The following is a 16,598-nucleotide window of genomic DNA, read 5'->3' as shown; positions in this document are numbered from 1 at the left end:
ACCGTTGAGCTACTACTGGACGGTGGATCGAGGATGGAGAGGGTAGGTAACCCTAGAAACGGATGCAGTCGATGCCCATCCATTTGTCTATACAGGAATCTCACCTCGAACCATTGATGACGAACTGTCTATTTTCAAAATTAATCGGACTGATTGTGAGAGATTAATTCAAATATAATTCTTTTTTTTTAAATAAAAAAAGAAACCTTTGAATATGATAGAGCAGAAGGCAAATCCAATGAACCTTTCATCTTCCAATTTGAAAAGTTTTATAAACAATTGACCATCAACATCCTTTTGAAAAAACAAATCACATCGACAGTTCTCAAATTATTAAAATAACAATGGGAATGGTAGCAAGGTTCATAGTGCTTTAAAAATATATTCACACTGTTAGTTCTTGACTGTGACTCCTATATATGCCTCTCAGCACTAATGGTTCCAAAGGATGGTAGCAAGGTTGACTTTGAAATTCGCACGATCAGATTTGATTAGAATTGATTCTTTGGAATAAGGTTGCTTAAAGGAACAATAATGAGTTCTAGAAACAGAAAAAGAGGGTAATACAGAAACAGAGGATGATCACATTTCCCCACTGAACCAACTTTGTCCTCTTCTGAGCAGCAGAAACTTCACCTTGTTTGAGGATAAAATCTGTTTCGGATTCTATGGGGTTTATTTTGAGGAAACTTCACCTCTTTACTCATATTGCAATAATTTATCGCTTTCCTGTGTCCTAGATGACATAAATCTACAGACCATGAGCAAGTACTTCCCTTTTGAGAGAGAAAACTAGTATGATAGAATGTGCCCAGGAAGAGGCAAGCCATCAATCATATTGCTGATCGTTGCATTCGACTGCGAGTTCTGTGGCCCCTTTTTGTGTGTGATGTTATCACATAACTGTGTATCCAGGACCACCACCACCTTCAGGTACCGTCCACTCGATGTTTTGCCTTGGATCTTTAATGTCACAGGCCTACGACATGATTAACAAAAACAATATTACAGTGAGAGCAATTCAGATATTTCATTAAAAGCACCATAGAAAGCAAAGATTACTAAAATAAGTGTAATACAACAGTTAGTTTTCACCAAAAACACACACTCAATGACAACTGTCGAGGAACTAGTAAACATTTCTATAAAGAAATATGATAATTTGGTTCCAATGACATCCTTAAACTGTTGAAATGCCAAGGCTAATGCTAAACGTCTAATAGCATGAAATCATTCAACCATCAAGCAAAGAAAGATACAACCTGTTCATCAGATTAGTAATGCTCCTGTAGTATGATTCGGAGGTGCATTTAACCAGGAAAGTGACCTAGCCACAATAATTATGATAAAAAAAAAGTTTATTTGTGGTATCAAGGACCTTAATGTATCATCACTTAGTCTGTAGGGTCATGACAATCCATGGCAATAGAACAAAAACTTCGTTATTAAAATCAATTATGTAGGTACCTTTACCCTTCTACCAGTCACAAAGAAGATCTGAGTGAGAATTTAGTACCTTACAATGAAGGCAATTTTGTGCATTGATTTGAAGCTTCATGACTTGATTCTCATCTGGAACATACCTTCCACAAACAAAAATATAAAAAAGATTAATCACAAATGTGGAAAGAAAGCCTACTAGTTGGTTTCATTTAAGTCTTTTCTGCCACAATGTGACCATAGAATTGACTTACTCATATACACGAGCTGGGCAATATCTTGATTCTGGTCCACCATATAGAGCAAGATTTACTGATTCAGGTAATGTTGGATCCTTCAAATGTAGATGAGCAGGCTGGTCATGTTCATGATTTGTGCTACTTCTGCAGTAGCATAGATCAAATCAAATTATTCTAAGTGTAGAGCAATAGTGTAGGAGAAAAGGCTAAAAGATGTTAACTGTTCTAGCAAAATTCTATCAAATGATCTGGTTGTCAAAGTAAGCACCAGTTCTCTATGGTTCCAAACTACTTAAACCAAAAGGGGAAATTCTTAATCTCCAATCCAAGTAAAACTAAAATACTCATAATTCATCTAAATTATGTACTGGTGGACTGAACTTTGACAAATGTGAAGATAAAGACAATCAGTGAGATAACCATTACTAGAATGACAAAAAAAGGATATATGACAGGCAAGTGTCATCCAAATTCTTTGATTAACATTTATGGTCTGTGCAGATGAAATAAAGGCATAAGGAAAGATAATTGTGTATGACATTGACAATTTCGAAAAGCTGGCCAGCTCATAGAGGCTACATTAGATATATATTGATGTTTGTGATTTTATGTTTCTTAGCAAACAACACATGCCAAAAAATTACATACATGCCAGCAAATGTCAGCATAAAAAATAATGATTACCACATAGCACTAAATTCATGCAACGTCAGCAAGCTTGTGAAGTGTGGAAATGCTTAATTTTCATATAAAACAAAACTAGACCCATAATCAAATTCTGTCCTTGATGAAGGAATTTACATTTAAATTGTTCTTTCTGGATTTCCTTGCAAGTTGCTAAATCTATTCTTATTAATCTCCTGCAAGGAACTTAAGACTTTGTATGGATGGAGATGCCATGTGATGAGATCCACAGTAAACAATCCCCCTAGCTTGAAGGGCGCCATATGAATAGAAGAATTCATTGATCTTACAGCTCTGAAGTGCATGATCTACTAATAAAAATATTTTAACATTGCAAGGCAGAATTGCAGATATATAGTTTGGCATTCAACAAACCTGTACAAGGAAGTTGGCACATCGAAAGAAATTTGTCCATCAGGTTTTGGATACTGGATTGGAGTGTGCATACTGGAGATCTGTGGAAATTTCCAAATCTCCAGGTGAAATTAATAATTCATTTTCAAATTTCCCATTCAATATGTAATAGAATTTTATATTCTAACAATCAGAAGCAACTGGTCCTCACATGCGTAGCTTTATGATCTGGTTTTCCATGCTTCAGTGTCAAAGGCAATTTTCCTCTAAATATATAACTGCAATGAAAGATAACTTGGCAATTTGATGTTGAAAATGCAGAAATCATAACATTGATATGTAAGTCAATCTACCGCTCTAATGCTGAGAAGGCCAAGCCAGGAACAAGGCCAAAATTAAATGCCTGCAAGAGAATGTGAATGTTCTTCATAAGCTTGAAATAGGAAAACATATATGCCAAAAAGAAAAAAGATTCACTAATGTGCTTATGGTGTGAATCCTGTAGACTTTGTCTGGCAATATGCTAAATATGACAAGATAATGAATTCATGACTAACTGGTCTATAATTTCTGGCCCGTTTTAGATCATCCCACACCCAAGATTTTTTCAGATTCTCCCAGTACAATTCCATTTTTGCTCCTTCAACAAGCACCTTAAAAGCTGCCTCCCCTGCCAGCATACCTAGAAAGAACAAAGTTGATCAAGTTAAGCTCTTTTGAAAAAACAAATTGATGCTCGGGCATCCAAGGATAACTTGTCACAAATTTTGAAATTTTAAATCTCTATTTCAAATTTTGAAATCCAATGCACGAAATATTTTCCTTTTATTTAATTCCGAATTTTATGTTTAAAATTCAAATGCTGGAGTTTCATGTTTACTAATATTTCTATATTTAATAAATTCCGAATTTAAAATTAAAATTTTGGATCTTAAATATATTGTGAGAAGAGTTGACTTCAAATTTCAAGTATGGTTTCTTCACCCTTCTTTTTTGGTGGTGTGTTATTTAATCTCCTTTATTCTTCTATCAGCTTTTGCACATCGTTGGCATCAATTGTTTTATACACTTTTGTGAAATCTTTGCTTATTATTGATCATGAAATGTTGCATTACTACTATGAATATTAATGAAATGTATGATGCATGGCAAAATGTCAATGTGGGAAACCAAAAGTGCTACTAAATCAATTTTCCAGAATATAAATAGTAATGGACTATTTATGTTAAATACCTATTATAATCTAGCTATACTATTTTCAAGCCCAATATTAGATAATTTTTTATTTAACTAGTTTTTATTACATACGACTCATTGTACTGCATAATTTATCAAAAGGTTCAATGAGTTTGTGGTATTATTAATATTGCAAATGGATTGATTAATCCAATAAAACTCTCTCATCTATTATATAAAATGCCATTGAATTGCAAGTTAAGTTGTTTTCTAAACATAGCAGTTAGTCTAAGCAAAATTGGATAATTAATTAATATATGTAGTGAGTTGCAAGTTAAGTTGTCCTCTAAACGTAGTAGTTTGTCAAATTGAAATTCAATAATCAATCAATATATGTAGTGTAAGGAAAATGATCATTATGAAGTTATTATATCCAATCACAACCTACCAAAATTTCATTTAGTGCCCTTTTTTCATTCTTGAAGACCTCAACTACATTACAATTCTTCCATTACTACTTAATTAATGTTCTTTGATTTTCTGGCACACTATAGATCTAATTATTAATAATTAGTTTAGATTGTGCTTGATGAATATATGATTTTATATCCTACAAATATGACTTTCTAAAGAACCAACAATGCATCACGTTTAGTAATTTGTTCCTTCACTTGTATATCATCTTCTTTATGGCACTTGTTATTGCTTTCTTATTATGACATACCCCAAAAGCACAATTTTGCCCCCCAATATAGGGAATCAATACTAATAGATTGTGTTTTATGGTGGTTCTTTATTCAGATCTGAGTTGTCAAACGTGACAAAAATAGAGTTCATGACACACTTTGACATGTGTGTCCACTTCTCCAAAGGAGTATAGGAGTTTCTTTGTGAATTATGCTCTTATGCTTCCATGTAATGTTTTGTATGATAGCATCATTATATTCCATCAAATTTACTCTTATTTGCTTCTAATTTTACTTGATCTCTAGCATTTGATATATAATTGCCTTGACCCTGATTCAGAAGAAACATACCCGACCCTAGTTGCATAAATATTTTTTTCCCAGATCCTAGTGAGTGACTTAGTGAGCTCACTGCAAAGAAGAGCAAGTTCGTCTGAGAGGCATCTGTTATGTTATTTTAGTTTATCTTCTGCCATAACGTCCTGATGGCTTATTTTTGCACTTGGTAAGCCTTATTAAATGATTCACTTTAAATAAAAACTTTATCCTTTTTATGCTCTTGATGTCCACATGTGGATGACAATGGTTATAATATTCTCATGCATATTTATAATGTGTAATAAGCAAAATTCTACTTTGAATAGAGAAGAGGTAAAATAGGTGGTCTGTTCAATTACGCTAGTAAAGGAGTCGAAACAGATAAATATAATGCATTGCATAGAAAGGAGCGATGAATCAACTCAGGCTTTCAAAAAGAATGGAATAAAATATCCAAACCTGATTTCATGGCAGTATGTGTGCCCTTTATCTTCGGCACATCTAAAAAGCCTGCAGAACATCCAATAATTGCTCCTCCAGGAAAAACTGGATACGGTATCGACTGAAAATAGATGTAAGATAGTCATGTCAGTATCTCTACATTAAAAATGGAATACTTATGTATAGATGAGTGCATAAGGTGTTATATATCATGGTCCTAGATCACAATCATATGGTTTGTACATACAAGCCAGAAAAGTACTAATGTTTTGATCGATATAACTTTTTTTTTTGTCTGTTCCTAATCATTTATAATTTTTTCTTCATATCATCTCTTGCTAATCAGCATACATATGGACAACAGAACAATTCCAGTCCATGGCACCAAGCACAAACTGTTTCCAATACTATTTTGAGGCCTAAAGTCTGGACCATATCAGCTTTTATCAAATACTCAATTCCCCATACCTACCTGAAAACCACCTTCGTTTAGTGAGCGAGCACCATATTCAAGAACTGTACCGCCTGACAGGAGAGGTTTTATTGCAGGATGATGCTTGAATCTCTAAAATTTAGCATGAAACACAGGAAACAAAATAGTCAATCAAATGCTTAATTTGGTCAATCAACATGATGGAAGAAATATATTGAGTAGAAAGATTACCAAATTAGCCAAAGAAGAATACAGAAGAAAATTAGTATAGAATGAATCAGTTATTGTTTCCAACTACTTTTGAAGATAATTAAATGAAAAGTATTTCTTAGATGAAAATTGTAGATTGATATTAGCTACCTTTCCAGAAATTCAGCATCAAATTTTAAATCTCCCAACCTGAGCAAACAATTTTAGATGTGTGTTTATGTTCATAGATGCAGCACTCTATATGAGGAAGACAGATTTTAGAATCAATACACGGATAATGTTTTAGATTTAAGCACATACCATCATCCAGATAGTATCAAACTAATAATATGGATTATGTGCCAACAATGTAAAGAGATAAAGAAGACTAATGAACTGAAGTTCACACCATATAACAGGTGCCAAGATATGATAGGGTAGCATTGATAGGGTTAGCACTGCGGCAATTTATAAGGATTAGAAAATTAAACATATTGATAAGATTAAGTGGTGTGATTATGTTGTCTTCTTTTGACTTTGACTATGTTAGAACTAAAAAAGCTTTTAAAATGCAAGCAATCAATAAGCACACAGTTTCCGATTCATGCTCCAACTATAAGATTACAAACACTATATTTTGAGGGATCCATAGAGACCATGTATCCCAGGTAAAATTACCTGGAATTCATCATAAGGACTCAAATATGGATTCTGATAGTTCAAGGCAATAACAAGTCCAATTGCAATCTGCATATAAACATGTAAACAATGGACTCAGTATCATAAAAATCACAATACACATTAAAAGGTAATAAGCAACAAAATGAAATCTTAACAGAAAGAATTAAATGCATTGCTATGCTAACCGTAAATAAATATCCCAGTGACAAGGATTGTTTTCAAATATTAAACAGTAGGAGCAGTTAGCTTACAAGTAAAGAAACAGATGCAATTTGAGAAGGAAAATAACGGAGGGAAATTGTGTATAGTTACACTAACTACAAGATTAGTCCATTGGTGTATGATTCCCTCTTTTTTTTTGAAAAGTTAGATTTCTCTAGGTTAACAACTAATACATAGAAACCTGAAACTGATACACCAAGTCTCTTAAATCTTGGGAAAGTTGTACATCTCCGCACACAAGTTGGCCAGGCAATCACAGTGACTTGAGAAATATTTAGTTGGAGATAAAAAAAAAAATCTAGATGCATTTGTTTGCATTCTACTAAGCACAAATATCATTCTCCTACATTATTAGTTTGTGATAAAGCATAAAACGATATTTTAAACTTGCTTTAACCTATAGAATATCACCCTCTATTCTGCTCATCATGTCATTTAATGGAAAGAAAAAGAAATACTAATTCACCTGCCTATTGCTCATATGGTACAGAAAAGAACCTCCATATGTCTTCATATCCAGTGGCCATCCAATAGTATGCAGCACAGCTCCTGGGTTATGTTTGTCTTCCTCAACTTCCCATACCTGAATATGCATGCCTTCTCGTCAAGAACTTAAATATTTGACACATAAAACATATAATAGAAAGACCTTGAATAAGGATTCGGTCAGAAATCTTTGTTCAAAACATCTGAAAGCAACTCTTATGTGCACTTGTAAAAACAAGATTTAGATTGCTTTAACATTTTGATAATAATTATGTTGTTCTCCAACAAAATGACAAACCAACAACTCACAGAACAATCATATAGGTGATTACTGGGAGAAGATCCAAGTTTCAAATTATAAGGACAGTTATTAATAACAACCAATTTCAACTCTAAAATCCATCATTTTATGTTAATACCGCATGAATTCAACAATCAAATCCAAACTAAATGTCCTTAAGGTATATTATTTACAAATAATATTGTGCCAATGTTGATAGTATAAGTAGATTAAACTCGAGACTTTGATTGTGCAGAAAATTTTTAGAAACTATAGGTTCAAAGTATAACTAAATTATCATACGACGTATAGGCTCAACAATAAGAGAATAATCAAGGAAACAAAGAAATTCCTATTAAGTGAGACTTTTTGAGATGACTTGAATTTATTATTAAGTAGATGACTTGGATAAGACGATATCATAATTTCATTGTAAAGGAGATGACTTGGATAAGTAGTTCCTTATAAGTGAGAGTTTTTGAAATTCCATATTAAGTAGTTATAAGTTATTATATCAGGATTCTAGATGCTGTAATAGTTCTCTTTTCTGAATAATATTAGTAAAGTATTCTCCAACTAAGATGAATAATAAAACAACATTTCACATTCAAAATGGAAAGGACAAAAGGGAGCTTTTTATCATTTGGAGTTTAATGTCGTGTAGATTTCTATATGGTTGTGCTAAGAGCTGTTTGGGGTTAGTGTTGAATTGCCAAAAGCTTTGAGAGCCAGATTGAGTTGGCTTCATAATTTGGTACTGGGAATACAAAATTGAATAGAAGATGGATTTCCAAATCACTCAAAAGAAACACATGGAAATACATATTCTATTATGCTATGGGTATTTCCTATCAGGAGCAACACAAGGAAATACAGACTCTATTATGCTAGGGATATTGCTATAAGGTAATTGAAATCAGAAGCTGCAATTGATTTGGAAAAAGCAAATCAGTTCATGTTTGTGCATTTAGGAGAAATGAAAATCTGCAGCAATGCTTTCCAGATGTTTGTATCTCAAAAATAGTACTAGTGAAGTGCCAAAAGACCTACATATGCAAACAACATCCCTGCTCGTGATAAGGAATAAAATGCAAGACTAGACTATGGCATTAATATATCTAAATTATTATTAAAGAAAACAAGTAGAGAATATCAATTACCTCTTTAATTCCTAAGGCATATGTTTGATGTTGTCCTTGTACTTTTTCCCGCAGTTTGTGACCCTTTATAATTTTCTAGCAAGAAAATTTTGACAAGTAAAGATAAGAATTACAATCCCAAAAACTAACAAAAGGGATGGCACAATAGCGATAGTGGCAAAGAGTAAAAGTTCTGCAAACCTCTGATAGTGATCCTCGACATCCTTCTGCAAGAAGTGTAACACGTCCTGCAACATATTTCAAACACCTTGTAATTTTCAAAATCAAAACTTGCTGTGTCTTAAAAGGAAAAAAAGATTCAGGCATTGAAAAAGAATTCCGCAAATCATGACCTCCTATTTTTCATGAATGCAAGTTAATAAATTTGTATAAGCACGGAATTTGGACCACATTTTTTCATAAAAGATAATATGTAAAAAAACATTACTGAAAGACAAGCTACATATAAACTAGAATAAAGAAAACTAGGATTGTTAGTGATCTTCCTTGCCGGACTTTCAAGCAGTTTCATTTTCTGAATGGAAATGGTAGCAAGATGCCAGATTGTCCTGAAAGACATGCTAGTTGGCAAAGGTAATTTGTGCATATTTCATACAAATAGTAGATGCAAAGGAGAAAGAAGGAGTTGATATAAGAAGATGCATATATATTCCATCCACCATGTTTCGACCATTTGACCTAGGGTTTGCACATTTCCACTGTTTCCATCGCTTGCCTACCTTGATTCCACGCCCAGGGTTGACATGGTTAAAGCTTCTGTAATGCATATATTTAGATTGACACCTTCTGTCATGCCACCCTTGTCCAATTGTAGCTCCCCCATCACACATGCTACCATTTTTGAATAGCTCACCATGTCTAGTATTATGTTCACTCTAACAGTAATTGTTGGGGCGCCCCAAATAGAGGACTAATCTTTTAATGTTTTAGGCACAATCATTAGACAAATGCTCAAGCCCGAGTAAATTATAGTTCCTCTAAACTTATGAGCCTCTTTGTTAATCCATAAGTCATCATGTGGGACTAAGGGTACCTAAAATTCCTCACACAAGGCTATATATCTTCATCAAGAATGGAAGTCCTACCCATAGCCTAGAGAATACAAGGCTCGATGGTAGCTCCACCATCACAACATAGACCCTCTCCAAATCACTCTCCGTGTTTAGGATCAGAATGGTTAGATACCAATTGTTATGACTTGATCAAATGAGATATATAATTTAATATGCAAAAAATTGCACCATGCAAATTAGGGGTTTTAAATGTCATGTCACTTTGGTCGACATGGTCAAAATTTCTATTTCCAACAGCCAACTATAACGGGAAAAAGAATGACACAATTGAATTACAACAATTTTGACACAAGCCCACCTTCCCTTCCTCTTGATTTAAAGAGAATCTTCCTCTTCAATATGACAATGGTTCAGCTACTCTTCCTTCCTCTTATTTTTCCTCCTAGTACTCTTTTTCTCGTTCTTATTTCCATCTTTCCCTCCATGGTTCCTCTTTACTGATGGTGACTAATACCCTCATACTGACATACAATACGCTGGTCAATATTAGATTGGTTTACAAATGAAGGGGATAGAAGTTCTTATCAATATGTTTAATTTTCTAATCCTTATCAAATTTTAACTTACATATAGCTATTACTTAGGACTGAAAACAAGCTACAGAATTTATACCTAATATATTCTTTGAAACTTAACAAGGGTAAGAAATAAGAATCTAAAGGTATCTCCATGAATGACTTTCATCAACCGCCCTAATTGGGGCCGCCACCCCACCCATAATATAAATGGGGTGGATAACTCATGATACAGATGATGCGGGAATAAGATACAAAAATTATAACGTGCATGCTGGTGGAGGAGGGGGTGCTAATATTTATGCTCTATCCTGGCCCACGTGCATTGAAATTTAATGAACGATACATATTTTGTATATGTTATCATATATTTTATTTAAATCTTATTACCCCGCCCTATATCCGTTGCAAAATAAGTATGGCAAGGTGAGGATTGAGAATAAGAATCCATCACACAAGCTGCTCTGCTCCGTTGACATCCCTATTAAATGGATAGCGTTTTTCCTAATGGGAAGAATGATGCAAAATAAAGCTGATTCAAAATTTTAGATTCAGTCATTAGTCTACTATGTTTTTGTTGTAAATCTTATAGAAGTGGTTTAATATATGTTTGTGAAAATTTGCTAATTAAATAAAGTTCTCTTGGCTTTCTAATCCTTCCTCCTCTCTCCTCTTATTTTCACTAGTTTGTTGTGCATCACCTTTACTCGCAATCATGATCCCTTACTGTAATCTGACTAGATGAAAAACATACAAGCTTAGTATTTGGATATCGTGACTAGGATCATGCTAGATAAGAATAGAGTAATGCAGTCTGTTACAGATGTTAAAGATGCATGCCTTTCAGCTCAACACCACGTTGAAATGTTTCCCTCTTTGAACCATCTTTAGCAACTCCCATATCATTAGTCGCAACCCCAACCACACTGTCATTTGCATCATATAAAATCTGTCCAATTATAAAACTCAGAAAAAAAGATACTTTTAAATATATTGTACACTCGAGATACCAGTTATGTTACCTCACTAGCAGCAAAACCTGGATATATTTCAACTCCGATCTCTTCAGCTTTTGAAGCCATCCAACGGACCAGCTGGCTCAAGCTACAAGAGGAAATAGTGTGAAGGGGGAGTTCTCTTCAGAATACAAAATAAACTAAAATCATTTCAGAAAATAACTAGAGGATAAGACCAAAACTCCTAAGCACATGTTCCTAACTAATATGAGTAAATAGACTAAAAAAATCAAATTTGTGAATATGAAGTGTTTTAGTTCTATAAAGAATTTGCATTCTATGTGTCCATCCTCTATCCATAATTTGCGGAGGTGCATGACCACCATTCATTTGCCAAAGATCATGCAAAGATTTTGTCTGCATACCCTGACATAGCATGAGACTCAGTTATTAAAGCCACACTGGCAAAATACTGGCCATTAAGCTACTCGATAATTAGTGTGTATAGCACATATGAAGATGCATTTATATCCTAGATGTGACTTATAGGAGAGTTAGGTGCATCAATATATAATAATGAGGCAGAAACATGAGTGTTTATTGGTTTCTGACAACTCAACAATAATGTGAGAAAAAGAAAACATTGTTAAAGAACAAAAGATAAATAAAATAAATTGGAGATTCATCTTAATTGATGACTATGTTCAAATAATGCCCCTTAAAATAAGGCTAGATTTGCTTCAGTCATCAAGTTTTTGACGGTGAGAAACCAGATATCCAGAAAGGATATCAACATTTTATTACCTTTAGCCCTGCTAGCAACTCTGCCCATCCATCTCAATATAGTCCTCACCTTTAATATAGCTTTTTCTAATGTGTTGCCAAAATATGTTGATGCACATATGCCAAATTCATATGGTGAAGAGAAAGCAAAATGCAGCAGGCAATAGCAATATGGAGAAGCTTCAAATCTAAAAAATTATACAAGCAAATCATAAAACTTCTCTATGGTGATGTAAGAAATGAAAAGCTACATACCTAATCACATAGTTTCCTTTGTTATCAAAAGGAGAAGGAAGTGCCAATGAGTGATTTTTCGTAAGCAGCCAAAACTTATCAGAGGAGACAGGAACCTCAACTGGGGCCTGCAGAGCATTTACACAAAAACAAAAAAGAAAAAAAATGACCATGTATTTGTTTGGCATTGTATTTGTAGTCCTAAGTGCACATAGCAACAACTTGAATTTTTAGGTAGGTCCTTGTTGGTACTCATCTCACTCAAAATGACCTAAAGTCCTGAAATTCCATGTAGGTCTTTTGACAATTCCATTATAGATGATCAGGTCTTAGGATCGCAGGGCCTCAGCTAGTAAACTGCTGTTGCATCTCTAATTTCAGGAATTGTTACCATAGTTAAATCTTGCTTATTTTATCAAGGATTAATACTGTGCAATATGTATCAAGCAATTATACAGTTTACTAAATATCCCCACTTGCAAAACAATGTAAACAAAGAATCCATGCGTCGTTACTATAGGTAATAATTGGAGAGTATCTGGGGCATACACAAAATCTAGATGTAAACGTCAAGTTCTATCATATTTGTGCAGCAAGAAAAACAAGAGATAGGTAAATCAAGATTTGTTGACTTTTCAGTAACAATTTCCATGTGGATGGAAATTAATTTGATTTTCACAACCAATGTACACTAGATGACAGGAACATAAAGTTAGTCTCATTGAAAGTCATTAAATTTTTAAGAACCCAAAGCCTTAAAACATGTCATTCCTAGAAAGGGAAATTTCTAAATAATGCTTGAGAAGTGTAACAAAGGGTTTGGGTGATCTTCCCAAACCTGCTGCACCCATCATGGGTGTTGATACCGACAATCTCTCATCCATACATAACAAGTTTTGGGTATAATTATATGAATTGGTTTCTTTTCTAATAGTTTGAGCTTTGGGATAAGTTCTTAGTCAAACAACTTTAACATGGTAATAGACAAAAGGTCTTGAATCCACATCCTACATATGACAATAGTAATATCACATTGGTTCAAAATCTAGAGCTATGTCATAGTTTCGGACATTAATGTTTTGGTATTGTGCCTATGTTTCAATGTATAATGTCAATGGATAATTGGAAGGGAAAGGCGGAAGGAGATGATAAAGAAGAAGAAGAGAACTAAACTATATACCTGATTTTGGACTTTATGCCCATCTAAAATGGTACAATTTTCACGATGTATAAAACAAACAAAGCTACAAAAAAGTAACAAACATTATTTAAATTCATCTTGAGACATTTTATTGAATGCCAAGGGGAGTTGAATCTCAATATGTCATGATACTCATTAACATGATTAGCACGACAACATATGATAGATTATCTGTAGAGTAATATCGAGTTTTGGTATGGGAACAATATGTTTCAATTGTACTGCTTGGCACAATATGAGAACCATGTTATCATATGTATTGATGTGATGAATCTGGGCTAGTCAAACATACCGACCCACATATAAATAGGTAGCACATATATATCGGTTACTTTCCTAAGTGTTAGACTTTTGGGATGGATGGAATCAACTTTAACAACCCTCATATGCATTCTCTAAACATTGAGATTCACAAACAACCTATAAGACCAACAGCCTAAAAGAGAGATTCTTACCTCACATTTGTTAAGAATATGCAATTAGCCAAAGACCTTACAAGTTAACACAATATACGGAGATGTGTCAAATTCCTTTTACTGTTAATTATTGAATTTCTAACCAACCATGTTCATCATTGGGAGAATGAAAACTAATAAAGCATAACCTGCTAGGTGTTGAACAAGTTAAGATCCCCTTTGATAGTATTCCTCCTCAGCTCATCAATGATTAGAAAAAATGAAAACAAAATTATCTATGTGAATGATTTCAAAAAATTAATATGGGAATATGAACCAATAGAGAGTAAACATACACCCTCATGTCTCCATTGTGGGATTAGTTCATCTAATGCACGAGGCTCAAACACATTCCCTGATATAATATGAGCACCTGCAAGAAAAATCTATAGGTCACAAGAAACACTTACTATAAGCAAAGTCACATTTTACCAAAAAACGAAAGGAAAAAATGTCTCATTTCTCTCTTCCTATTTTAATCATAAATGGCAGAGCAAGACGTAAGTTTTCAGACATGCTCGAAAAAAAGAAGGCGAACAACCAAAGATGAAAAAAATAAAGTCCCGATAATTGCTAGCTAATACAGAAGAGAAAACAATGCCAAATTAGGACCTCACCGACTTCAGGACCCTTCTCCAAGACGCAGACGGAAAGATCAACATTCCTCTCAAGGCACATCTGCTTCAACCGTATGGCAGCAGACAGTCCAGCTGGCCCCGCCCCCACAATGACCACGTCGTACTCCAGCACCTCCCGGTCGCCAGACCCGCTGGCGTAGCCTCTACTTCTTCTGATCACGCGACAGTCCCCGAGAAATCCTCGATGGGGGATGATCGATCTCGTCAGATCTAGGGCATCAGATAGAAGGCTGCGGGCGGTCGGGAGTGCTGAGGAGACGATCGGTGCTTGAAGACGAGAAATGGCGGAAGGTTTAACGCAGCGGGATGAGACAAGGCGTGATTTGGAGGTGAAAGCGGAGAGCAAAGATCGGTACATGGCGGAGGATCCACGACGGTGATTTCTCCGGCGGACGGCTTTCGCTGTGTTCGTGCAATTGATCGAAAAAGATAACAATAAATAATAATAACCAGATCGACGTACACGTGTCGATCTTATCTGCAGACGGCCACGAAGCCAAGTACGGAACGCAAAACTTTAATCACCTTTTATTATATTAAATTTCTATATATTTGATATATTTTTAAAGATATTTAGTTTCATTAAAAAGTATGAAGACCTATTAAAATAAAATGGTTATTTTAATTTAACAAACTTAGATCGCTTTAAATGTAAATAGGAAGATATAATAATATAAACGAGTTTTAAGAATATATTAATAATTATATTCACATTTTAATCTGCAAAATTATTAAAATATAATAATTATGTGAAGTTATAAAATCTCTGGAGCATATTTATGATCCACGAATTATTTCACATGGACGGAAGGGAGAAAACAAATAAAAAATAAAAAATAAATAAATGAAAATGGAAAAAAAAAAAAAAGAAGAAGAAAAAGGTGTTATCTAGGAGGTTACGGTGAGTTATCTACGAGGTGGTAGCGGCCTGCGCGAGGCCACCGTGACCTAGGAGTTGGGCAACGATGCTGTAAGATTTTAGAGATCGAGATCAAAGATTGATATTTCGGTATTTTAACAAACCGTGTATTTGATTTTAAGTATTATTTAAAATGTGTACCTCATTTTTTCTTAATTGACTAAATTATATATATATTTTTTAATTTTTCCCCATAATTCCTCTATATTTGTACTATTCATCTGAATAAAAAAAATTCAAAGGATTTTATTTTTTCTGTTATCTAATCTTTCAACTTTGCTCTTTGGTCTCCATTTCGATGGGTTTTCTCCGTCATCTCCAACGATGCAAAGAGGCACGGTAAGTCAATGATAATTTGAGATCAAGGCTAGAATTTTAGATTGATTCATGATGTACTATGAGTTTAATGGTGTTTCTGATTGAGATTTGGAAGAAAGTGAACTATATAGAAGCCGTGATAAGCTATGTCCAGGACATTGAGTTGCGGCTTGGTCTGTCGGGCTCCGATGCATCAGAGAAGCCAATCACAAGTGGCAGAAAATAAATGCTTCTAGAGGATTAGACCAACTTTGTCGATTCTTCGCTAGAGAGTGACTCTGGTTGCAAGAGCGTTGGTGTGTCATTGACGGCGAAGTAAGTTTTTGATTTCAAAACAAATATATGAACTTTGTGTGTTTTAGGATGGTTCTATTTTTTTACTAATAGTTGTTTGATAAAATACCAAGACATAATTGAAGGCGGAGACGGAGGCAGACACTGCCTGATTGTTTGTAAAGTTAGCATGAATGAGACTTCTTACTTGAGGAAGATTGACCTCAAGGTTTTAAAGGAGTACAAGGAGCTCAAGAAGGCCTTGGGTAAACAAGCACGATTTTTCCTAGATAAACAAGCATAATTTAATTGCTATTATCATCACCAACTGATGTGTTTGTATTCTTCAATAATTATTATTGTAAATTATTACTTCTTACATTCCATATAAAAGAAGTATTAAGAAAAAAAATTATAATCAGTAATAAAGATAGTGATGTTCCT

General features: G+C 34.2%; 1 protein-coding gene across 3 annotated transcripts; it reads right to left on the bottom strand.

Annotated features, from left to right (window-relative positions):
- Nucleotides 1-392: 392 nt before the first annotated feature.
- Nucleotides 393-15,029, bottom strand: LOC141815315 (electron transfer flavoprotein-ubiquinone oxidoreductase, mitochondrial). Of its 3 annotated transcripts, none has more exons than XM_074703251.1 (18): nt 14,624-15,029; nt 14,303-14,379; nt 12,372-12,478; nt 11,400-11,481; nt 11,218-11,326; nt 8,970-9,016; nt 8,790-8,864; nt 7,330-7,446; nt 6,639-6,707; nt 5,811-5,903; nt 5,357-5,459; nt 3,275-3,399; nt 3,071-3,120; nt 2,929-2,995; nt 2,739-2,818; nt 1,695-1,823; nt 1,517-1,583; nt 393-979 (listed from the first exon to the last, which is right to left on the bottom strand). In XM_074703251.1, exons 1-18 carry the CDS (start codon nt 15,000-15,002, stop codon nt 896-898), a joined length of 1,860 nt encoding a protein of 619 aa, XP_074559352.1. In that variant the 5' UTR covers nt 15,003-15,029; the 3' UTR covers nt 393-895. The 3 variants fall into 3 exon arrangements, 2 of the variants coding, with proteins under 2 accessions (XP_074559352.1, XP_074559353.1); XM_074703252.1 differs by having other exon boundaries at nt 8,790-8,852; XR_012600538.1 differs by having other exon boundaries at nt 898-979; nt 1,695-1,774.
- Between the last annotated feature and the right edge of the window lie 1,569 nt (nt 15,030-16,598).

Source organism: Curcuma longa, chromosome 21, assembly GCF_044706935.1.
Source record: "Curcuma longa cultivar G26 ecotype Majalengka, Jawa Barat chromosome 21, ITB_CL_G26_1.1, whole genome shotgun sequence".
NCBI lineage: Eukaryota > Viridiplantae > Streptophyta > Magnoliopsida > Zingiberales > Zingiberaceae > Curcuma > Curcuma longa.
Note: the sequence above shows the minus strand (reverse complement) of the source record. Positions and strands in the feature narration are given on the sequence as shown.

Coding starts and splice junctions, on each gene's coding strand:
- LOC141815315 (XM_074703251.1), bottom strand. CDS start 15,002: ATGTACCGATCTTTGCTCTCCGCTTTCACCTCCAAATCACGCCTTGTC. Junction 7,447..8,789: donor ATGCCTTAGGAATTAAAGAG/GTAATTGATATT, acceptor ATGCATATTCAG/GTATGGGAAGTTGAGGAAGA. Junction 2,996..3,070: donor GCCTTCTCAGCATTAGAGCG/GTAGATTGACTT, acceptor CTTTCATTGCAG/TTATATATTTAGAGGAAAAT.